General features: G+C 43.0%; 1 protein-coding gene across 1 annotated transcript in view; it reads right to left on the reverse strand.

Annotated features, from left to right (window-relative positions):
• SV2A (synaptic vesicle glycoprotein 2A) overlaps positions 1-25,928 on the reverse strand; it is an 84,336-nt gene that overhangs the window by 45,812 nt on the left and 12,596 nt on the right. The window contains exon 2 of the mRNA XM_063439537.1: positions 4,120-5,010. Within this exon, the coding sequence (XP_063295607.1) occupies positions 4,120-4,702 (583 nt within the window). The 5' untranslated portion in view covers positions 4,703-5,010. The remainder of the gene's footprint in view (positions 1-4,119; positions 5,011-25,928) is intronic.

Genomic DNA, 25,928 nt, shown 5'->3' on the forward strand with positions numbered 1-25,928 from the left:
GGCCTCGGAATACAGGTTAATTTATATTAATGTGGTTCATTCGCTGGTCTCTAGCACGTGGCTTCATACATGTGTGGCGCTGGTAGTGTGCCCTGTACAGCACTGTGACACATTAACTACAAGCACCCAAACTGGGCCACAGCAAGCACCCAAACTGGGCCACATTGTATCAGCTTGAACTGTATGAGACTGAGAGTGATGATCCCATGGTAAAGTTAAGGGAACTATAGAAGTCACATTTGGCCTTTTCTGTTTTTACACAAACAATGTTCCTTCTTGGAGAACATGTTATGTTCTGCCTGTGGTTGAAATCTATGAACAGTTATGATGGGACAATCCTACTGAGAAAACAGATTTCTAACAATGCCAATGGCCAACCAAATCTTACTTTTCCCAGTTAATCAATCTGATTGACATTGTTAGTCTCTCTATGCGGTCAGTGTTACCAGGAAATCTTGTCATTGAAGACCAACAAACCACTGGTCACGTAAACCCAAGTTCTAATGCCCCGTCTAGTATTGTACACATCGGAGTTTACAGAGCTTTGCAAAGGTGGATGGATAAAATATTAGTTTCATCTCGACCTTGTGGCATAGATATTTATATCCCAGTCCTGCACTCACTTGTCTGTTTAATTTTTTTTGCCACAGTGCACTTCCAGCCTTAGAATTATAAATAAACTCGTAGGAGAGCACTCACTGGATTTTCTTTCAAACACTATTTATTTCCAAAACCTCAGTCTACAGCATCAGCGTTTCAGTCTCAATCTGGACTTTCCTCAGGACCATTCTGATAAAAGACCAGATTGGGGCTGAAAGTGTTTGAAAGTAAGTCCAGTGAGTGTAGACTCTCACCATGGACTGGACGGTTTTAACCCCTTAAGGACACATGACATGTGTGACATGTCATGATTCCCTTTTATTCCAGACGTTTGGTGCTTAAGGGGATAATGTAGGGACAGCTCTGGGACACACAAGTCTGGGTGCTGCCTGAGATTAGTGTGAGTCACAGTTCTGGGTTTCCATCATTAAAATGGCATCAGGTACCACATGGGAGGTATACTCCTACTAATCTTAGGCAGACTGGGACTTTTTTTTTTTCTTCACAGGACCCCCCTTGAGTTTAGGACCCCCAGACTGCACAGACATGATCTGTTCATTATAGGGAATGACATCACCTTTCCTGCAGTTTGGGATTCTAAGAAATGATTTGCCTGTTTTATAATAACACGTGTGATCTTTTTATTTTTGCTTCTCCCCCATCACTGGAGTCGTGTCGTTGCCTCTGGCATTGTCCAGCTAAGACTGACCCCTTGTCTTCAGACAAATCTTCTAGACGTCCTTGGATGTCCCATTCAATGTCCTCTCCTGGCTGTTCTTTAACTGGTGACATTGTAGGAGCACTGATTTGATGCTATTCTAACATAAAACCTCCAGTTCGAACCTTCGTCACTGTGTATAAAGCTCGTTCTATCACTGGCAGTTCAAGAATGACACAGGAACTGCGGGAGAACCGAAAGACATGCGAGAGAACAGGAAACTGTATGAGACCTCCTATAGATCCTGCCCTAGTTTTCATGTAGCAGTCATTTAAATCCGCGTTCCTGCACTGTTCCTCGTCCATTCGATTTGAAAGGTTTCTGGCATTTGCTAGTCACTTAGATGTGTGTGGGCGTCAGAATGAATTCGATCTTGCCAGCGGGGACTTCTCCAGCGTCGTGGCTAGAACCACGACGTGGAATAAAATGCCACGACTCTTACTACGAAAAATTTAAATTTTCTTTGTAGTCTCTTAATTATCCAACCGTGATATATTGGGACAGGACCCGTGTCTATCTCTGCGACTCCTTCAGATCTGTGAACGTACATTTTAAACACTGTGTTTCATAGAAAGGGAGTGACTTATTCCAGTTATTATGTCAAGGAATATGTTCATTTACAGGGCCCCAGAATTGACAAGAGAGTTTCAAAAATCTGAAAAAAAAATCCCTGTAGGGTGCACTTGTCGTGTCAGCTGTCTGCAATTCTTGGTTTGTAGATAAGCCCCCACAGAATGCTTGTTTATACAGCGCTTCCTTACCATTGTTTAATTGTGAATATGATGGCATGACCATGCCAGACTGCCCTTAATAAACCTGAACAACCTATTTTACTTTTACTTCCTTTATGAAACCACGCGATCGGCCTACTAAAACCGGCCTTCGATGATAAATCTGAGGGACGGTTTTTAGCGAAGTGGGCATCACACAAAGTGGAATATCAGTATAAATAATGATACGGCCAAGATGGGGCTGGTAGCAGTCTGCACAATGTGTGCAGTAAGAAGCCATGGGCTATATAGTGTATATACCGGGAACACCTCAATATGGGAGGAGCCCTGGGAATATAAATAAATCACAATCAATACTCCTCTGAAAGGGAACGCCGTAAATGTCAGGTCAGAAAATACAATAGTGTGTGCTGTTCATATTGTGTCGGAACTTGAATTGAAATTTTGGGCAGTTCCCTTTCAGATTCGTATTGATTTATTTAAATCACGATGTGGGGCAGATAAATATCCTCTCCTGTCCATCCTCACTAAACGCCCAAGTACAACAGTGACCCTTATGTTCCGATGTATGTTTAGGGGGAGAGCATCGGTCACGGTGATATTTACAAAAAGCAATGGATGCTCCGGAGGCGAGACTCCAGGACAGCGGCGCACTAAGACGCTCTAAGTGACCTGACGGATTTTAAGTGTTGACAAAAAAAGAAATCGATAAATGTTTCTATCTGTATTGGAGATCGGTGGCTTCTCGTACAGTTAATGCAAGATCGATCAATGTTTTTTTGTTGTTGTTCCTTTTGCTGTGCTTGCCATTTTTCCATGACATTATGAAGGTCATTACACGAGACCTGACTGATCAGGACAACCATCACCCTTTCAATACAGTTTAAAAGGCTTTTTCACCAAACAATTAAGGGAATTGAAAACCAAACTTCAAAGTTTAGGAAAAATAAGTGACCTGGAAAAGGTTGTCCAAACTTGTTCTAGTAACAGATTCGCTACTGTTGCATAAACGTTTTGCCATTGTGCTCTCACGCATTGTCTAACTTGATCCACATATTGTGTTGTTTAATCTGCTTGCTGTATTCCCTGTAACCACAACCACAGAAACATGTAATAAAGGATTCCTGGTCTCAGCCATACTGTACATGTTTATTTCTCGGGTACATTCTATGGTGAAGGTAAAAGATCACTCTAGGCACCATAACTACTTGTGCTCATTGCATGAGCCATAATTCAGACACCATGTCTGTCTCCCTACACAGTGTTGCTAATAATTGCAGTGATGTTATAAAAATAGCCACCCTCGGCTCTCTGCGTAGTCACAGACCTTCCAATTGTAGAGAGGAATTTGTGGGTGTAAGTGGGGTGTGGGAAAGTTGAATTGGGAATTACTAATAACAATTTATGTGTCTAGAACAGGAGCAATGTATCTTATTAGTAGAAAGGGGGATCGAGGGAATTGGGCCTAAAATAGGGACTGTCCCTTCTAAATAGGGTCACTTGGGAGTTATGCTCCTGTTTGGCTGGGAAATCACTGCGTGGTGCACTGTTACAATGAATGGATGGTTCATACAGCTATGCGGGTCATAGCTTTTCACGCACATTTGGGTGTACGTTGCACAGCTTTTTTTACGTCCACGTTTTAAGCGGATTTGAATGATCTCTCACCTTATCGTGTTAGAGGATGGAATCACAAATATTGAGTTTTGTAAGATTTGTTTGCTGTTTTTGAGACCTCTCTGCTGATACCTGCTCTCCTCCAGCCAGGGGAAATCTTTCAAAACATTGCAGGATATTGGAGATTCTAAGTTCCTACAGTGACTGTTATATATCATTTAACTTTTTCTCCACATAAAAACCAGAATATCTTTGAACACTGCTTTGGGGTGTAATACTATTCCTATTAACTGAACACATATTCAATTGAAGGAACGTAAATGCAAACAAATGTATCCCAACTTATCTGTAGCATGAGTGTAGAGGAGCACTTGTTTTGGTTTTGACCTCTGATTCACGCTGTGTTTTGCTGAAGTTCTAACTTTTTATGGTTCTGTGAATAGGAAAACTTACCGAGCATGCCTTTGTTGGAATCTGACAAGCACATGTCCTTCTCTGCACTGGGTAATACGAAGCCCACCACAAATATCTCCACCCCATCAGCCATCATGGCAAGTCCAAGAACAAAGTAGAGTGTCCACTGAAACCGACCATGTCCACACTCTTGAAGAATCAGCTCGTATTGTTGAGCCAGTTCCTCTTTGTCTTTTCGTCGTTGCCCTTCTAAATCTTCAAAGTCTTTAAACTCCGTTACAAGCTGCTGGTCATTTGTTAGGTGGTCACCTTTCATGGAGTCTGCTCGAGGAATTCCTTGATATTCTCCTTCGTAGATTTCATCATCCTCATCATGGCCTTCCGTAGCATCACTGGATGCCCCTTCCTCATCAAGATGATCACCTTTGTAGTATCCATCCTGAGGCGGATAATCATCATCGTCATCATCCTCTTCAAACCGTGTGTAGGATCGTTTTGTGTACTCATCCTGCACCTTATCTACACTCCTACCAACCTTCTTGGCTGCATGCTTCTTAACTTCTTTAGCAATGTCTTTAGCGCCACGTATAAAGGCAGTCCGGTCTTTGAATGTTTCATCCATGGCTGGCCTTGTAAGGGTTCTATGTTAACAATGTATGTATTTTGAGTTAGAAGGTGGGAAACAAATGAGTTTAGCTTTTCTATGCAGTGATTATTGTCTGGATATGGAACGTTTCAGGACTGCTGTGTGTGGACAGCTCTCCTCTGATACTTCTGCCAATGTGCAAGCTCGGAGACCATAGATGACATCCCACCAACGATTTAAATGAAAATACTGAGTCTTTAGATAATTCCAGGGAGAATAATGTTCTTTATCCCAAGAATCAAACGTTTCTCCCCTTATTCAGAATTCCACATAGCTCTCGATTCCTAAGAAAATAAATAAAAAGATAATACAAATGTTAGAAAGAGAACATGGAATTTGTAGACATTTGATGTTTTGCATTGGTAATGTTTGGAATAATCTACAGCTGAGAGACCCAGATATTATCACCTAGTGAGACGACTTCAGATTCAAATACCAAGAAACACAGCCTGGGCCTCAAACATGACTCTGCTAACTGTGTTAGCGTTTGATAGTGTTTTATAAACGTATCACTCTTCCTGCTCTCGGCTTGGCTTTATAGGTAGGTTTTATTTGTTCCACTTTATACACGTTTGTGTGTTAAGTACTGTATAGTATGATCGAATATGTGTATATATTTATCCATTGCATATTTAACTCTCTTTAAAATTGGGCAAATTAATGTGATTTTATTTATTTAGATTTTTTTAATTAGTATGATTTTCATTTAAATAGATGTTAAAGGACTTGGGGATCAGAGGCTCTCACAATGGAAATTGATGGTACATTTTTGTCCTGAGTGTATAACAGAGCTCCACAGCAATAATACTCCCAGTAATGTGTCTGAGGGTATAACAGAGCTCCACAGTAATAATACTCCCAGTAATGTGTCTGAGTGTATAACAGAGCTCCACAGCAATAATACTACCAGTAATGTGTCTGAGTGTATAACAGAGCTCCCCAGCAATAATACTCCCAGTAATGTGTCTGAGCGTATAACAGAGCTCCACAGCGATAATACTCCCAGTAATGTGTCTGAGTGTATAACAGAGCTCCACAGCAATAATACTCCCAGTAATGTGTCTGAGTGTATAACAGAGCCCCACAGTATTAATACTCCCAGTAATGTGTCTGAGTGTATAACATAGCTCCACAGCAATAATACTCCCAGTAATGTGTCTGAGTGTATAACAGAACTCCACCGCAATAATACTCCCAGTAATGTGTCTGAGTGTATAACAGAGCCCCACAGCAATAATACTCCCAGTAATGTGTCTGAGTGTATAACAGAGCCCCACAGCAATAATACTCCCAGTAATGTGTCTGCGTGTATAACAGAGCTCCACAGCAATAATACTCACAGTAATGTGTCTGAGTGTATAACAGAACTCCACCGCAATAATACTCCCAGTAATGTGTCTGAGTGTATAACAGAGCCCCACAGCAATAATACTCCCAGTAATGTGTCTGAGTGTATAACAGAGCCCCACAGCAATAATACTCCCAGTAATGTGTCTGCGTGTATAACAGAACTCCACAGTAATAATACTCCCAGTAATGTGTCTGAGTGTATCACAGAGCTCCACAGCAATAATACTCACAGTAATGTGTCTGAGTGTATAACAGAGCCCCACAGTAATAATACTCCCAGTAATGGGTCTGAGTATATAACAGAGCTTCACAGCAATAATACTCCCAGTAATGTGTCTGAGTGTATAACAGAGCTTCACAGCAATAATACTCCCAGTAATGTGTCTGAGTGTATAACAGAGCCCCACAGTAATAATACTCCCAGTAATGTGTCTGAGTGTATAACAGAGCTCCACAGCAATAATACTCCCAGTAATGTGTATGAATGTATAACAGAGCTTCATAGTAATAATACTCCCAGTAATGTGTCTGAGTGTATAACAGAGCTCCACAGCAATAATACTCCCAGTATTACTCCCGGATATATGGACTCAAGTTGTTCTTAATTTTTATTTTATATTTTATTGTATTTTGATCTCTCTTGGTCGTGCTACTCCTCTTTGGAATCGTGCTGTTTGTTCCATGCTGCTCTGGAGTTCCACAGAGAGTGGAGATATGCTCAGAATTTCCTTCTGTTTGTAAGTGTATCTAATAAATCGTTTTTGTAATTTTTATTACATACTTCACCATGTATGGCTTTCTTTTATCCACTCCTTAAAGATACATACCTCCTTGAATTGTGCATTTGAAGCGGCTATCAAGGTTCATACTCCATATACCCCAAGGGGGTGAGAGGCCTGATTTCTACCTTCGTTTGTGAGTTAGATATCACTATCACTTATTCACTTATTATACACAACAGTGTTATGCTATGATCTACAATTTTTGTTTTTCTAGATTCTACTATCATTGTATATAGAATATTTCACTCTGGTCTAATTCCCAGGTTGTATACATATATCGTATGCTCATTGGATGTGGGTTCCACTTTGTTGTTTTTTGACTCCCAGTAATGTGTCTGAGTGTATAACAGAGCCCCACAGCAATAATACTCCCAGTAATGTGTCTGAGTGTATAACATAGCTCCACTGCAATAATACTCCCAGTAATGTGTCTGAGTGTATAACAGAGCTCCACAGCAATAATACTCCCAGTAATGTGTCTGAGTGTATAACATAGCTCCACTGCAATAATACTCCCAGTAATGTGTCTGAGTGTATAACAGAGCCCCACAGCAATAATACTCCCAGTAATGTGTCTGAGTGTATAACAGAGCCCCACAGCAATAATACTCCCAGTAATGTGTCTGAGTGTATAACAGAGCCCCACAGCAATAATACTCCCAGTAATGTGTCTGAGTGTATAACAGAGCCCCACAGCAATAATACTCCCAGTAATGTGTCTGAGTGTATAACAGAGCCCCACAGCAATAATACTCCCAGTAATGTGTCTGAGTGTATAACAGAGCTCCACAGCAATAATACTCCCAGTAATGTGTCTGAGTGTATAACAGAGCTCCACAGTAATAATACTCCCAGTAATGTGTCTGAGTGTATAACAGAGCCCACAGTAATAATACTCCCAGTAATGTGTCTGAGTGTATAACAGAGCTCCACAGCCATAATACTCCCAGTAATGTGTCTGAGTGTATAACAGAGCCCACAGCAATAATACTCCCAGTAATGTGTCTGAGTGTATAACAGAGCCCCACAGCAATAATACTCCCAGTAATGTGTCTGAGTGTATAACAGAGCCCCACAGCAATAATACTCCCAGTAATGTGTCTGAGTGTATAACAGAGCCCCACAGCAATAATACTCCCAGTAATGTGTCTGAGTGTATAACAGAGCTCCACAGCAATAATACTCCCAGTAATGTGTCTGAGTGTATAACAGAGCTCCACAGTAATAATACTCCCAGTAATGTGTCTGAGTGTATAACAGAGCCCACAGTAATAATACTCCCAGTAATGTGTCTGAGTGTATAACAGAGCCCCACAGCAATAATACTCCCAGTAATGTGTCTGAGTGTATAACAGAGCCCCACAGTAATAATACTCCCAGTAATGTGTCTGAGTGTATAACAGAGCTCCACAGCAATAATACTCCCAGTAATGTGTCTGAGTATAACAGAGCCCCACAGCAATAATACTCCCAGTAATGTGTCTGAGTGTATAACAGAGCCCCACAGCAATAATACTCCCAGTAATGTGTCTAAGTGCATAACAGAGCTCCACTGCAATAATACTCCCAGTAATGTGTCTGAGTGTATAACAGAGCCCCACAGCAATAATACTCCCAGTAATGTGTCTTAAATTACAATAAATCCATTTAGAAAGAACATTGTTCTTATAAATGCTGTTTTTAGTCTCCCTGACCATGGCAACGCCCTTGCTAACAAAATGGTCATTTAAATTAAAAGAATCATGCAGTTTTTCAAAATGTCTTAAAGGGACACTATAGTCACCCAGACCACTTCAGCTCAATGAAGTGGTGTGGGTGCCAGGTCCCTCAGGTTTTTACCCTTCAGATGTAAACGTAGCAGTTTCAGAGAAACTGCTATGTTTACATTTGGGGTTAATCCAGCCTCTAGTGGCTGTCTTCCGGACAGCCACTAGAGGCGCATATGCGACGCTGGAGGCATATTATGCCTCCATCGCGCAGAGCGTCCATAGGAAAGCATTGAGAAATGCTTTCCTATTGACAGCTTAATTGCGCGCGCGACACTTGCCACGCATGCGCATTCAGCTCCGCTGACGTCGGACGGGGAGGAGAGGTCACCAGCACCGAGGGAGCCCAGCGCTGGAATAAGGTGAGTGGCTGAAGGGGCTTTAACCCCTTCAGCAGCACAGGAGGGGGACCCTGAGGGTGGGGGCACCCTCTGGGCACTATAGTGTCAGGAAAACCGCTTTGTTTTCCTGACACTATAGTGATCCTTTAAAGTTGTGTTATGAGAGCTGCTTATGTATAAAAAATCTAGAATTCAATAAGATTTCACATTACTCTACGTTTACCGTAATCATTCCCGGGTGTGTTTTTGTTTTGAGAGAAAATTACTTAATTGGCAAAAAAAAATAAAAAATTTTTTTTTTATTTTATTTATAATTTATGTCCACGAATCAGTGCTCGAACTCTGAATTTTGATAGATGTATACTGTAAAGAGCTAGATGTAACCCAGCAATATGCAGCAAAATGTAGAATTTAATTTCCCGAGCAGCCATTTTGTTCAGTGTAGCGTTAAAGATGGCCTTTGTTATAGATAAAATGGTGGCAGGCCTAGTAAACATGCAGCCTGTACGTTGTATGAGAGTGACTCAGCGATGAGCTGTGGCCGTGTTTCCAGAGCTTGGGGCCTCCATGCTTAATAGCAGATCATTTCTCCCAGTTCTTACGGCAATGGAAGTCCTTTTTGTCCTACGTAAACCGTCTGAAAGGGACCGTTTGACCTGCCTAATGCGTATTGCACTCGTAGTTTACTTTTTTAAATTCTTTAATAATTTTTTCCAGTTTTCAGATTCTGTGCTTTTTCATTGCAATATGAATCCCAAATAATGAAAATAGGACAATTATTCCCCCCCATCTCACCCCTCCATGCTGCGAGCAACGAATTGGCCTTGAGAGATTAATGGAGTGAGTGAGAAGTCAGCAGTCATTCTCAGCGTGTCTGCAGGAAAGCCAGAGGGCAAAACATGTAACCACAATAAGCGAAGAGGAATTCATTTCACCAGGAATAAAATCATCATGGGAAGGAGGGGGAAATAGCTGGCACCAAGAATGAATTAAAGAGACACTCCACTACATAAATAGAATAAAAATCTCGGTTTAGTAGATATAGTCCTAACTAAGCCTTTTATGCATTTATTTATTAATTATATATTTTTTCATTGAGTTATATATAAAACCGCATGCAATAGCTGTAGATCTCTTATCTGCAGCCTTTGCAATCCATCCCCTTCTAACCCCGCCCAGACTTTCTGTGGCTGTCCAATCACAGACTTCCTAATGCAGCTCAATGAGAAGTCTTTGCAAGGCAGGTGCTCTGGGCAATTGCTGCCTCTTGAGTTAATCTCCACGGAGCTAAACAAAGCAGGAAGTAAGGGGACCGGTTATCGGATTGCCAGCCAGGGGGGTGTACCCAGGTTAATTTATAAAAGTATATGACCATAGAATGAAATAAAGACAGACTCTTCACATATAAAGCATTCACAAATATAAAGTGGTTTGGGTGTTTCCCATTTAAGCTTTTGCAGTTCAACTTTCAGAGAAAGCAGGTAACGCCAGGCACTTGGAGTCTAGTTTGCCACATCTATATTTCACTTTGAACATTGCAATAAATGTAATGTTTATTTAAATACTGAATTTCCAGCTGATCGATCGTGTCAGCAATAGTTTGCTAAAAGGATTCATTTCGAGTAACCCCTCCCGATCCGTTTAATCGCCCATTTCAGGTCTCTTGTCCTTGAACGTATAACCCAGCATGCATCTCGTGCTATCTTATTGATTGACTACCTATGTGTGAGGTATCAAAAAACGAGACTACGAGAGCTTACAGAACGGGCAAAATCTTAGAGAAACTCCGTAGTTTACCCTTCGCTAAATCCCTGCTCAGGTTAAAAAATGCTGTTAAGAAGAAGACCTTAATGTGTCCCTCCAATACAGAGTACGTGTTGCCATGGTAACGTAATTATTATGGTGTCCATTTAGAGGGGGACAGCTCTGGTGGTCTTGGAGATGGACTCACCCACTCTCTGAGCCCCCCACCGTGTTTAATCTTGGTTGTGGCGTACGAGCCCACAGATATCCCGAGCACCTTACTGACGACTTGTGATATTCTCGGTAATGTGATTTTAGAACTGGCACCCTGCCTCGGAAATGGTAATGAGGGGTGCGATGAGTGTGATTAATATTTTATAAATCTGCATCCTGCAGGTGAAATGGACTCCTTCTATGGATCTGGCTTTACTTGTATTAGTCTTTGAAATGCATGATTACATCAAGGTTCTATAGATCTGTCAACTGATTTTTAGGTGATTTACTAAGAAATGTCCTCTTAGATCAAGTTTATCTCTGCTCTGCATTTGACGCTTGCTGAGCATCATGGACAATGTAGTTTATAAACGTCTGCAGTGCTAGGAAGCCACCATTGTTTTAGAGCCATAGCTGACACTAATGGCTATAACCCAATTTCTGTTTTAGAGAGTTTCCTTCAAACACAGAACGTCATCCACCAAGGACATCCGTCAATGTGCTAATGCTTTATAACTTCGACCTATAATTTTAAAAGCACCAACACCATGTGTAGCGCAGTTCTCTGACAATGCTTTTTTTCCTTCCCTGTGTGGCCCTTGCAGTCTGGCGTGCGTGGGTGCTAAATCTGGAGGATGAGTGAGTCAGCTGCTGGGTGTTTTAGGGTTGAGTGATTACGGTCAGGTAATCAGTGCCGATAGCTCGGATGTGCTCAGATTCACGCCACGCAGCTTGAGCCAGCACGCCACTTCCTTTCAGCTCCGAATACTGCTGTACAGTATGAGTAACACAGCCCAAATTGGCTCGAATCAGCAACTTGTACCAAAAAATCATCATCTTAGAAAAAAAAAAAACTATTTCCTTTCAGAACCTGATGAACAGATTAATCCATTAAGAATTAGTTTTCAACTGACAGTTGTTGGTATCATCGAGAACACCACCCAAATGTAATCAATATCGGTTTGACGTATTGAGAGCACTTCTGGAGCCACCAGCAGGAACATTCCATTGGTTTCCATGGTTACTGTTCATCTTTTAGAACTTTGCCCAAAATTGCTTTTTTTTTTTCAGAACCCCAAGAATGTGCTCCCCCATAATAGTTCTGTACCGTTGGTCGTGTTTAGAATGTTAGTTTATCCCGGGTTCAGGAGTTCCGATGGATGAGCTATGTATTTACTTACAGATTAGTAGACGTGAGGCTCTGAGAAGGTTTTATTGTCTTGTAAGGACTATAGCTCCCAGAACTGTGTGTCGTCCAGTCCCTTGAAGGGAATAAAGCTAGTCTCCTATCCTGTTCCAGTACGGAGAGGCTCCAGTGCATGGCAACTGGGGCAGAAAGGCTGAGAATTTCCCCTGTTCCAGTTAGGAAGCGGTCTTTGGCCCCAGCTGGGGTACAGGAAGCTCTGCTACAATGGCGTAAGGAGACTTTGAGCCGGGTAGGAGGGGTAGGGCCAGTAATTGGTTACAGTCCAAATCTGAACCAGTTTGTTTGTTTTATATATTTTTTTTCAATACTTTATTTTTGTGTGAAAGTCTTGTTACATCAGTAGCTTACATTATTCGTTGTACATTGAATATATTACATGAGTATTTTGTTTGTTTAAATATCGGGGACACAGCTGGTACTAATGTGGGCCTCTTTAAAAGATTGTTTAATATAGTATGTTGTTCTTGCTTTTTCACAATGCTCCTAGTTAATCTCCCAAACTGCAGTCTAACGTGCGTGGCTCCGTTCGAGCAGTTCGTTTTTTGTTTGTTTTTTTTCGTAGCATTTGCCTGACATCAAAGGTTGACAAATATTTGCAGAATTCAGAAGATAAACAGGGTATTGTTCTGAGGCAGTCTGACGTCCGCTCACAGATGGCTTTATCAAATACATGAAAACATTAGACATTGCAGTAATCATCGTGTTGGCCAGTGGTTCATTAAACCTAAACCGTGCTGCTGGTTTGGGTCTTCATCTATCCCAAGCTGACTCTACAATCACTGCATGGCCCAAATGAAATCTGCCTGCTGGGGCCTAGTTAGATGGAGGCCAGTCTGTAGTTTAGAACTTCCATCATGCTTTGCAAGCCCTAGCACGGAGCACAATGAGGTTTACGTTGGCAAGAGAACCCTATATTGTATACCACAGGGGTTGTTAGGTAGCCGGCCATCATTTAACATCTGTCAGTCAGTGGATCGTGGCCCTACTGGAGTCTGTATTGTTAAATTTATCTTTAGAAACTGGGGGGGGGGGGTTGTCATTATTTTAGTGGTTATGGTGCAAAACGTCTGTGGGCGCAGTCACCCAAGTTTTGGTCAATCCACTTTTGAAAAAGCTGCAGCATTCCCATCATCCACAACCGGGCCTGTACCTGGCACTCGGCGACCGTGGAAGTGAACGTCTCTATTAACTTGTCCTACTTTGATTTGGGGTATAGAGAGCTGGGGGCTTCGCTAGTCCACATACTCTTTGCACCCCTTTAATGAGCTGCTTGTAGTACTTAGAGCTGTGCTCAGAAGGGTTCAATGTTTTATTTTTTATGTTAACCTGCTGAAATAGTAATTCTAAAATCTAGTCTGAATATCCTAAATGAAAATGATAATAAAAATATAGTGATAAACTAAAGTATAAATATTCTAATATTCACAAGTATAGTGATAAACCTACGTATTTACATTCACTGGTTAATAGCTTGTCAGTAGAGAAACATGTACAAAGACCCTGTGGATCTCTAATACATAGAATACAGCGCAATACGTACATAAATCGTGTAAACCTCTAATAATAGAGTGCGGGGCTAGATTAAATGTTATTATGAGATACTTTGAGACCCTATCTAGTGGTATCTGCAATGATCGTTTTGCAGTCCCCTAAGGCTAGTAATTGTCGCTAGCTACAAAGAAGTGTGTATATGGTAATACACCAAAGTAAAGCAGTGAATGTACAAGGTAATACACAATAAATAAATAAATAATAATAAACTAAAGTATTCCTCAAGCTTCCTCCTTCTTGCTTTGTCTTTTCAAACTGTTGAAATACACTCAATGTGAGGTAACTGAGCATGGCAGCAGGTTCTCCTCCCCCGTCCCCCGTCCCCACTGCCTATGTTCAGGTCCTCCCCCCCACTGCCTATGTTCAGGTCCTCCCCCCCACTGCCTACATTCAGGTCCTCCCCCCCACTGCCTATGTTCAGGTCCTCCCACCACTGCCTCTGTTCAGGTCCTCCTACCACTGCCTACATTTACTGGGTCAAGGGCTCTTCCTGATGGACTGGCTGGGCCCGGGAGCCTCCACGCTGGACTGGCACACTTAATGGAGAATGTTAAGACAGATGCTAGTTGGTCTGGAGTAAAATGTTTGGGATGCTCTAGTGCTCACATGTTGGTGCAGCAAAATATTGCTCATGGTAATTCAAACCGCATACACATAGAGGTGTGTGTGTGGGCTACAAACGCTCATTCTAGAGCTACAAGTGTTTTTTTCTCTCATCCATAGTGTCCCTTTAAGCCTTTCCATATGTATTTAAAGCGTCAGTAGATAAGAAATTGGAAAGCTGAGAGGAGCAGGAGGGGGTGGGGAACATTTAGCCCGAGGCGCATGCTGCGGCTCTGTCTGCTTTCATCTTATCTCTCTCTGCCAGCTTAAGGTCCTTATGTGAGCTTTGTGTTATGCTAGATAAAGCGCCTGACACGACTGCTTCTCTGTACAACTAGTTTGGCTGCTTCAGCAATAAATTGTATTCTGCAAACTTCTACCCACCTCGCGTACCCTGTCCATCAGGAGGGTAGGTGGTTAAACTGTGGACAACTGAACCCATGGTCTTATGAGCCTCATAGATACGGTGACCATTTAGAGTTCATGCCAGCAGGGCAAGGGGGGGGTCAGAGGATTGTGCGATATACAGTACACGTATCTAATGATACACATGAAGCTATGGGCGTCTTACTTTTACTGTGCATGCTTTCAGTCTAGCACACGCCAGGTAGTCCTGGTTTGACCGTTCTAAAGACACTGGTTCTAGTTAACCTTGCCAAACCATGCCATGGTCTCTCTTGCAGGCCTTAATCTGCCTAAATGTATATTGGTGCCTTAGACGATCCCTCTCCAGAGCTACAGTGTGGTGAGTGGTATTCAGCGATGTCATTATGGAGGTCTACCTTGGTGGTAAGCACCGTCTGTCAATGTCCACATAAAAGAACTCTTCAAATATATTTTCCAGAGACTGTGAAGTTCTCTGTTGAATACTGGGTCTCTGAGGACAAATCCACCGGTGCTGGCTGCATAAATGACCCAATAATAACGCAGATACACTCTATGATCAGTGTTCCATCCATTGCCCCAAAATGAAAATCTTACAAGAATTTTAAGAAATTCTTCTAGTGATTTCAAATTGTACCTACTGCCTTTTATACAGGGTGGGCCAAATTTCACAGTAGGAAAATAACTTATTTGTTGGTAGTTAAATTGTAAGTAGGAAACGGTAACCAGAATGAATGAATAAAAAGAGAGAAGGTACGAATACCGGACCTTAGAATGGACAGGTTAACGTGTGCCCTAGATAGGCAAAAAATACAGAGTCAAAAAAGGAAGCAAGGGTCAAGGACACTGGAGCTACTCAATAACGAAATAACAAGCCGAAGTCAGGGATCTAGAAAATCAGAAAAATCCAATACAAAGCCGGGTCAGTAACGAAAAAACAAAAACGACTTCACAGTAAGCACTCTTGGGCAGAATAAACCACGACAGGGCAATGATCTCCAGAAAGAGGGAAGTTTAAATAGGGAGAACAAAATCTTATTGGACAGCATCATCACCCAGCACCAAATCACACAAAGTGGTCAACCTGTGAGGGGCAGATGATGTATCCAAATAATATGACCTGTCACTATAATGCTATAAAAAGCCTGCACCTACAGGGTCCTGTCATTTCCAAGGACTCAGGTGGCGCAAGGCTGCCAAAAAGATCAGGAGCACTATAAGGTCAGGAACAAAAAAACCTGTATGAGAGGTTTTGGGGTGTCTTTTTTGTGTATTTATTTTTCTCCCCCTTTTTATCAGCAAGGAAACAGCCCTACTTTGACATACACAGAATGCTTTGTGCCCTCCCACCTCTATAATACGGCACAGTCAAGGGGCTCTGTCTAAATACAGTCAGAAAATCTTTTCCTGCAAAGCAGCCTCTTATTCCATGACTACAATATCGAGAGACAAGTCATGGCTGTCATCTGAAGGGCACATCCTATACTTTTTGTCTTTTCTTCCCAGCAGCCTTTCCACCCCCGGGACTCTCCCAAATAAACCGCTGATACACTACTGCTCTGTAAACGCCAGCAAACTCCTCCTCGCACACTAACCAGGCCAGGATTAGTGACGCTTTAATTAAGTGTTAGGAAGAACTGATTCTTCACGGACATCTCAAGAAATCTGTGCGAAACCAACCGACTGCAAAGAATGCCAGTAAATTATGTGGATTTATATTAATCTGAAAATGATTTATGGCAAATATTTTGGACAGGAATCCTCTTCTTAAACACAGAAGCAAATATGTTAAATAAATAAATTAATAAATAAAGCCTATTTAGACGTAATAAACTGCGTGGGATTGGGAATAATACTAAGGGGTTTATTCACTAAACAATAAATTGTAGTAGGTTTTACAGTTTAAAATAGCCAAGCAGTGACTGTAGCTGCCCCCAAATAAAAACTCTTTACCTTAAGATTGCTAATCCGTTTCAGTTCACTGGAATTCAGCTTTTAGTGAATAAAGACCTATATTTCCTATAATTCAGCCTTTCTTTATATACAGCAAGTTGAGAGAGTTGTGATGTAATACAGCTATCGGACTACTCAACAGTTGTGGATTTTTAGGGCTGCCCTAATTCTGGGCACCTGTCCCACCATCCCAGGTTAGTTGCCTAGTGTCCTGTTTCTGGGGGCAATGTTGGTGAATAGGAACAGGGTATTAAGACCATGCAGTGGATGCTTTAATTCAGCCCGTTTTCTGACAAGCTGCCCCTTTATGGGTGGGTTTGCCTATTCTCAGGCAGAACTGCCCCTCGTGGCTGTCCCTGCCTGGCCAACAATCCCTGGTCTGGAATCCACTCTGGCCTGGGACAAGTTTAAAGACATGTACTCTATACCTCCTCCCCCCCCCCTGTACACTCTATAGAGTACTCTACCCCCCCTCCCTGTAAACTCTATACAGTACTCTATCCCTCCCAGTACACTCTATACAGTACTCTATCCCTCCCCGTACACTCTACAATACACTCTATACAGTACTCTATCCCTCCCCGTACACTCTATACAGTACTCTATCCCCCCCGTACACTCTATACAGTACTCTATCCCTCCCAGTACACTCTATACAGTACTCTATCCCCCCCGTACACTCTATACAGTACTCTATCCCCCCCGTAAACTCTATACAGTACTCTATCCCCCCGTAAACTCTATACAGTACTCTATACAGTACTCTATCCCCCCGTAAACTCTATACAGTACTCTATCCCTCCCAGTACACTCTATACAGTACTCTATCCCTCCCCGTAAACTCTATACATTGCTCTATCCCCCCCGTAAACTCTATACAGTACTCTATCCCTCCCCGTACACTCTATACAGTACTCTATCCCTCCCCGTAAACTCTATACATTGCTCTATCCCCCCGTAAACTCTATACAGTACTCTATCCCTCCCCGTACACTCTATACAGTACTCTATCCCTCCCCGTACACTCTATACAGTACTCTATCCCTCCCCGTACACTCTCTACAGTACTCTATCCCTCCCCGTAAACTCTATACATTGCTCTATCCCCCCCAGTAAACTCTATACAGTACTCTATCCTTCCCCGTACACTCTCTACAGTACTCTATCCCTCCCCGTACACTCTATCCCTTCCTGTAAACTCTATACAATACGCTATCCCTCCCCGTATACTCTATACAGTACTCCCTCCCCCCCCCGTACACTCTGTAGAGTACTCTATAGTCCCCCCTGGACACTGTATAGGGTACTCTATACACCCAGTACACTCTATGGAGTACTCTATCCCCCTGGACACTCTATAGAGTACTATTTTTATTACACCCTGTGGTGTCTTGGCTGTGAGGGGCCGACTGGTGTCTTGGCTGTGAGGGGCCGACTGGTGTCTTGGCTGTAAGGGGCCGACTGGTGTCTTGGCTGTGAGGGGCCGACTGGTGTCTTGGCTGTGAGGGGCCGACTGGTGTCTTGGCTGTGAGGGGCCGACTGGTGTCTTGGCTGTGAGGGGCCAACTGGTGTCTTGGCTGTGAGGGGCCGACTGGTGTCTTGGCTGTGAGGGAACGACTGGTGTCTTGGCTGTGAGTGGCCGACTGGTGTCTTGGCTGTGAGGGGCCGACTGGTGTCTTGGCTGTGAGGGGCCGACTGGTGTCTTGGCTGTGAGGGGCCGACTGGTGTCTTGGCTGTGAGGGGCCGACTGGTGTCTTGGCTGTGAGGGGCCGACTGGTGTCTTGGCTGTGAGGGAACGACTGGTGTCTTGGCTGTGAGGGGCCGACTGGTGTCTTGGCTGTGAGGGGCCCACTGGTGTCTTGGCTGTGAGGGGCCCACTGGTGTCTTGGCTGTGAGGGGCCGACTGGTGTCTTGGCTGTGAGGGGCCGACTGGTGTCTTGGCTGTGAGGGGCCAACTGGTGTCTTGGCTGTGAGGGGCCGACTGGTGTCTTGGCTGTGAGGGAACGACTGGTGTCTTGGCTGTGAGTGGCCGACTGGTGTCTTGGCTGTGAGGGGCCGACTGGTGTATTGGCTGTGAGGGAACGACTGGTGTCCTGGCTGTGAGGGGCTGACTGGTGTCTTGGCTGTGAGGGGCCGACTGGTGTCTTGGCTGTGAGGGGCCGACTGGTGTCTTGGCTGTGAGGGGCCGAATGGTGTCTTGGCTGTGAGGGAACGACTGGTGTCCTAGCTATACAGTTGGTTATACTGTGATGTGCCCTTTCCTCCTGTCACGCAGTGTTTAGTTGCACTTGTCGAACACGCTGATGGCACCCAGTGGGGCAGTTTCTCCATGTCGCTCTCACAGTGAGTGCAATCACAATTCCCTGCCTTGCTGGCTCAGTCCCTGCTGACTCTCTGTCTATGTAAAGCATTTTCCGTGGCCCCGCATGAGAGAAGATTAAGTTCCAGCGGAGATTGTACAGCCCCCTCCCGTCTCCAGGAGAAAATAAATGTCTCCGATGGGAGGGAGGTGGAAAATCATCAGTCTGTTAACGTAATATGTATGCACGAGCCAGTCGCCATGGCAACCAGCTTGAGTGATAAAAGCCAGTAATGACAAGCGTTTCATCGTAGCCTTTAACAAATCTTTTCTTCCAGACGTCGTTCGTGTGAGATTCGCGTTATCACCCTGGATTAGCTGCAGCCTCTTATTTTCTTTTCTTATTAAATTACCTTTTGTCCAGGAAAGTGACCCATTTTACCAGCCTTGTGCTGCTGGATCCTATTACATTGTGCAGAGCTACAGACTATGTTGGTGCTATATAAATATTACAGCCAGTTCTCCTTTCCTATAGCCCTCTCAAATATAAAGTAAGATCTGAAAACCAATAGATGTTGGGATAATTATGGTAAAATGTGTTCTTTCTATTTATTTTAGTGATGATGATGTGAGCGTTTTGCATTTATAACACAATTACAGTACTGTTGTTATAATGGCGTATGTTATTACAGAGCAGAATAGATGCTGAGCCCCCCCTCCCCCTCCTCCCCCCCACATCAAATGGCGTGCAGGGATACAGATGTTCCTTAACCCTTTGTTCTCCCTAGCCGTACACCTTGTTACATGTGGGCCCAACCGATCAGCGGAAGGATAAAGCCGCTTCCATAATGCAACTCTATCCTCTGCTATAACCATGGCTAGCGACGCGGGCACTAGAACTGCTTTCTGAACATGTTGGCGCTACAGCTTCAAGAGCAGGAATCTCGAACTCTGCGGCCCCCAACTCCCCAGGTAGTGATGGCCTATAACTCCAAACATTCTTAAACTGCAATAGGCTGTTGGCTGTTCCCGTTATCACTCCGCATTATGTGTGCCCCTACCGTTGGTGACTGTTTTGGCGGAGGCGTTGTATGAAGCGGATGATTGCGTGTGTGGAGATGGCATACATTTTGTGCATCAATCGTCACCTTATTGTTCAGACAGTAAAAGTTCTGGTTGGAGTGTTATGGATTCAAGACAAGACAATATTTACTAAACGGAGAATTGTGGGGAATGAAAGAGGGAGTAAAAGGCTCAATGTTCGAAGCGAAAAATAAACACTCTGGTTCTGCTGATTTGGCCTATAATTTACCCTTGTTACATCTTCACATGTCCTGACCTGGTGATTAAATTCCCCAGGGCCTGTCCTTGTTCTGAGTATATTTATGGCGAACCGTATATTACGTTCTCGGAAGGTCTTCTCGGGGCTGTAAGTAGCGACGTCACTTTTCCCCCCTCCTGTAGTACCCTATACCCAGCGGAGGCACTGCATGCGTTGTTAAACAAATCAATAATGCAGAATAAACCCCTCGGTGTGCCAGAGACACAGTGAATCATTTTTAATGCTGGTTACTTATCTCTAATGTACTTTCCTCTGCGAAACCGGTATAATTAGATTGTCACTGGTACGTCTTCCAGTATTTAAACTACCCCCCAGGGCGTGCACTTTGTACACAGAGTCTGAGAACTGGCAAACCTTCGCAAACATGAAGGCACTTTCTAGGCTCCTAGCCGGATCATGGAAAATCTAATCTAGATCTAACCGGGATAGCTGGCTGTATGCAGGATACGTATTATGGATTACAGTTTATCATTACTGATTAACATGAATATTTATCTTAATTGTATGTATTTTAAAAGTGTAAAAAAAATCAGTCTTTAAAGGGACACTCCAAAAACAAACCAGTCCTGTTACTTCCTGGTTTAGTAACTCTTTGGAGATAAACTCAAGAGGCAGCAATTGTCCAGAGCACCTGCCTTATACAGACTTCTCATTGAGATGCATTGGGAAGTCTGTGATTGGACAGCCACAGAAAGTCTGGGCGGGGTTAGAAGGGGAGGGCTTGTAAAGGCTGCAGACAAGAGAACTGCAGCTATTGCATGCGGTTTTAGCTATATCCGCAATGGAATAACATAATTAAATACATGTATGTCTATCTTGGGAAATATCTACTAAGCAGTGATTATTTTTGTTTTATTTTTTATTTGGTCAGTGGAGAGGCTTTTAAATTTCACCGTTTTCTGTGTGTGGAAAATGTAACTATGCATGAAAATATGCAATCTATTTAAGTTCTCTCAATAATATGGTAAAATTCTTAGAATTGGGGATGATCACCTCAGTGGTGCTGCCGTAAATCCCAAAATATAGAGATTAAGGACCAGCACACACAAAAAAATACAGTTTTTCAAGGCTACTTAACACAATATGGTGTTTCTGAATCCCCATATTTGTTCAAGATATGTGACTTTAAATAGCATTGTAAAACAAACTGTATTTTTGTGCTCTCTATTCCTTAATCTGTATTTTGTTTTCACGTTAACACATCTGTCAAGCATTTTAATGCGGTCACTTCATAGTGGGGGTTGGCTGATGGCAATATAGGAAAGGTAACATTATTGCGTTGGGAATACTGGTTTGTGTTCCTTTAAATTTCAAATTCACTTTGAATTCCCAACGATTCTTGCTTTTTTTTTTTTTTTTTTTTTTTTTTTTTTTTACAGTCCTGTTTGGGATACTGGTTTAATGTTAAGAAGTATCTGTTATTTTTATATTGCAAAATATTTGTGTGACGGATTGCCTGGCACCCCAACCGGGTACCTCCGTCAATCGCTGCTTCCTAGTACTTGCGAGTACCATAAGCACCGCACTGGAATACTATAACCACCGTAAACTCCACAAACCGCCGCGGCTTGGTTGGGGTTTCGCTGTCCTCCACCTACCCTGGAACCAAGACCAGGATCCAGCTTCCAGTGGGTAGACCTCTGCTAGTCCAGAGAGCTAAGCAGGCAAGTGTTGTGATCCAAGAGAGTATAGTGATTATAGCAATCCCCAGAGTGAATATAGCTCTCCAATCCCCCAAACATGAGCCTAGACTTCATGAAGGGTAAAACGAATCTCTGTTTAATGGCAGCCACAACTGGCCTTATATGCAAGTCCCCATGCAAGGGGCACTCCCACATGGACCTTGTGGGGGACTACAATACAAAATCACAGACCAATGACGATAGAGTTTAAATCCACGACACTCCCATATACAAACACAATCCCTCCCCTCTGCCTGGGAGATAATTGAGTCAGTAACTGTCTTAATTCTAATCCAATTATCTCCAAGCACAGAAATAAACATACACCCTAAAAATACTTAAAACCTCACAAATGTTATATCTGATAGCCCTGATCTGGGTGACCAACATATCCAAAAATCACCCAGATCAGTTCAGGGGTTCAGGAATTCTACGGAAGTCGCATATTTTACCGACCACAGGCATGGTCCCATGCCCAAAACAGTTCCAGAGAATCGGGGTTTGCGGTCGGTATAGTTTGGTAGTTTGAAAACGAACAATCTACCGGACAGAGTCAATAGTCTTACCCTGGAGCATGTTCCCCTTGTTTGTGGGAACGTTTCCATCGAACAGCGCCTTTCTAAGTAGGGTAGAAACAAACGCAGGTGATCATGGAAGTCCAGCGGTGTTCGGGAGTTTCAGTATCCGAAAATAGTTCCATTAACTCGACGACCACTGCTGCCTGCGTTCGTATGAACAAGATGGACGCCACCTCGTGGTGCGGCCACCCAGGCGAACACTTAGAACACTGCGGTGAAAATTGCTACAAAGTTTCAATTAGGCTTAACAAGTTCCAGGGGGGATGTACGGTTTGTGCGGCTGTTCGGTTCCCGAACCATATAGTTCAAAAACACGAACCAAGTCTGTTCACATAGTTGTTGGGTTTTTTAAAGGGCCCATAGTCTTTTGGAGTAGAGGCAGGCCAGCAGGCCCCTCCAAGAACATGTGACGAGGCTCAGTTCATCATAAATCTTTAAAACTGCCTGTATGTTTGAAGAAGTGTGACGTTTTACACCGTGAGCTGACTCCATGATGCTTAGGTTTCCTGTCACTTTAAACATGTAAAGTCTCTCACTGCAGCCCGACCCCAATTCTATACCTTTTGAAGGTCTTTGTAAATCTACCCATAGTATCTACACTCCAGTGTAATAATAAAATGCATCGCTCTTTGTTATTCAGTGGAGGGCTGCCAAGGAATGTCCAATTTTAGGAAATTGGGAAAAATAGCAAAAAACGTTTGGCCATTATTGTCCTAATGCATGCAATCGCCGAGGAGGATCCCTCCCATTATACATGGTGTAACATTGATCTAAACAAGAGTCCCAGTTACAGTCTGAAAAATTAGAAATGGTGGAATTTGTATATTAGTTGTTCTCTCCCCCACCCCTTCTTCCAGGTTCATCACATACAAGTGGCAATGAGGAGCCTTTTCCCAGTCAAATTCACGAGCAGACTATGTTGACATTTTTTTTTAAGGGGCCCTGGGTATCTGTAAAGTGCCACGGTTTTCACATAATGTCATAGTTTAAACACGTGGCAGCCGCTGTGTCATCATGTCTCACCTAGGTCATTCCTAAAAAAGTTAAGGACTCACTTAACACGTATTGGCTCTGTACAATGTGCTGTTTGCTGGAAAGACAATGATTACAGACAAAAGGGAAATGAATTGTTTGAGAAAACAATCCTCTCCTCTTAGATATCCTCGGTATCTTTCTGTAGGTCTCTGGCCACTCCTAGACTGAACCATGACAATTTAGATAATGTTGCTGGGCCATATGGACTTCTCTCGGCACCTTAAAAACTTTGAGTTGTCTAAAGTTATTTTATTTTTTTACGTGAATGCATGATTCTTTCTTTAAACTTCTTAAATAATAAAATAAATGACTGCTCATGTACAACATTTAGAAAAACAATGTCCTCCTTTCTCCCACAGGGATTGGCTGCAGAGCAGCGAGCACAGCCCCAGCCAGTTCCTGTTTTGCAGTTGGTTCTCACATTCCCTCCTCGGCTGCCTATCTTCCTATCGATCGCCCCATGACGGGCTTACACGCTTTCACATCAGGCAATCCTGTCATATTCCAGCAAGTGAAGTCAACTTAAAAAGAAAATTTAAGGGCCATGTAATGAGACCACGTTCAGGGTCATGGTAACGCAGGGCCAGGCTTTCCTCTCTGCCCCCGGTTTTTGTGACCTACCTCTTGATCGGCATTTAGATCATTATTTGGATGAAGGTGATGATCATGAGACCAGGCCGTAGGATTGGGTATCAATGCAGGAGGGACGATTGAGCCTATTTTATAAAGAGAGCTGTTCTTTACTCCAGAACACATTAGTAAAACTGTCTGAATGACGATTCATTAATAAATCACAATAAATACGCTTTGTGATTGAGCATTTATTGTTGCTTAAATATTCTATAAAAATCATTGTAAAAAAACACCTTGTGCGCACGTTAATTAAATGTGATGCGTGCGTGTGATTCTAACTGGAACAATGTGAGGGCGTATAGAAAGGGCGTATACTTTATTTAAGGTAGAGGTTCGGGAGAATTTCCAGTCTTCCTTTCTATTTCTCCTCCTACTTTATTACCCCATGACGGGGGCAGCAGACTATGAGGTGTAACAATATATAAATGTTTTTATAAATAAATGTCCAGCCGTTACTTGCGGGTCACTACTGGATATCCCTGGCTGAATAGCATTATGGGGAATGTAGTTCACAAACATCTGCAGTACCAAGGCTAGCTGCCTGTGGAGGAAGATGTAATTCACCTACAGATTTCTTTTAGCTCCTCTGGAAATGTTCCAATTTACAGCCCTTTTACCCTATGACCGTAATGGGCTATCTAAGTAGTAGATATCCGCTGGTAAACAGCCGGCTGACATGATAGGAGTTGCAGTACTGACAGATGCAGAATTGAAGCCTGCGTCATGGATGTTGTGATGCCGATAACATCTTGGACTATATGTTGATCTCTACATCTGCCGTTTGTAGGACTACAGAAGCAGATCCCCATGAAATGACACAATTTGTCTGGAGAGGATGAAGGCTCTGGGGGGTGTCCTTCAGCCCCCGCTGTCTGATTAATGGCCCGGAGATGGTGACCCAGGCAGGACTGTGATGTTGATGTGCAGAATTTCTAGTCTGCTTTGATATCCCCCCCTCCCTTCCTCCATTCCAGTCAGTCTATCAGGCGGACTAGATTAACACTGCGGCAGTTTGTCAGACACCGCGCTTTTCGTGCCACTGGAATGAGAAAGGGGACCTTAGCCCGCCTTTATCATAAAAGAAGAAAATCCAAAGAGATGTCACTTCATGAAAAATACTTTTTACCGTATTATTTAAAGCGTTGCCCAATGATTGGTTTACAAGGAAATCTGCTAATGGTGCGAAGTCTGGGAAATTGGGGTATTTTGGGCAAATTAACCTTTGTGCCAATCATATTACAAGTAGAAATGTAAAATCATTCACCGCAAATGATAAAATAATAGATTATGATGGTGCTGCCTGTGGTGTCCACATGTTTCCTGAAGCCTTAGGGGAGCATACTTAATTTTTTAAGACGATAGGTGTCTGAATCTAAGCAAAATATTGTCCGTGTAACTGGGGGGTTTTGGTACCGGTCACCATGGTTACACTGTGACAAACCGCCTCAGGGATTTGGTCCATGTGACTTGCAGGCAGTGTATAAACATGCAGGGCATTTCGAGAAATTCCTGTGACCTAGAGCAACAGTACACCATGGCATATGTCTCCGCCCACAGCGCTGTTTATTAGCTCAGACACCCATAAGTCGGAAAATACAGCTTGTCCGGACTCTTATGCCGGGGATCACTTTCTAGATCAGCTGGTTAGGGCAGTGGTAATGTTGTGGCCTTAGAAACTGGAAATCTAAATCTGTTTGATCACCTCGGCAGTAAGTGTCCCTTAATGATTTATTTTCGCCT

The sequence above is a fragment of the Pelobates fuscus genome, chromosome 13 (assembly GCF_036172605.1).
Source record: "Pelobates fuscus isolate aPelFus1 chromosome 13, aPelFus1.pri, whole genome shotgun sequence".
Classification (NCBI taxonomy): domain Eukaryota; kingdom Metazoa; phylum Chordata; class Amphibia; order Anura; family Pelobatidae; genus Pelobates; species Pelobates fuscus.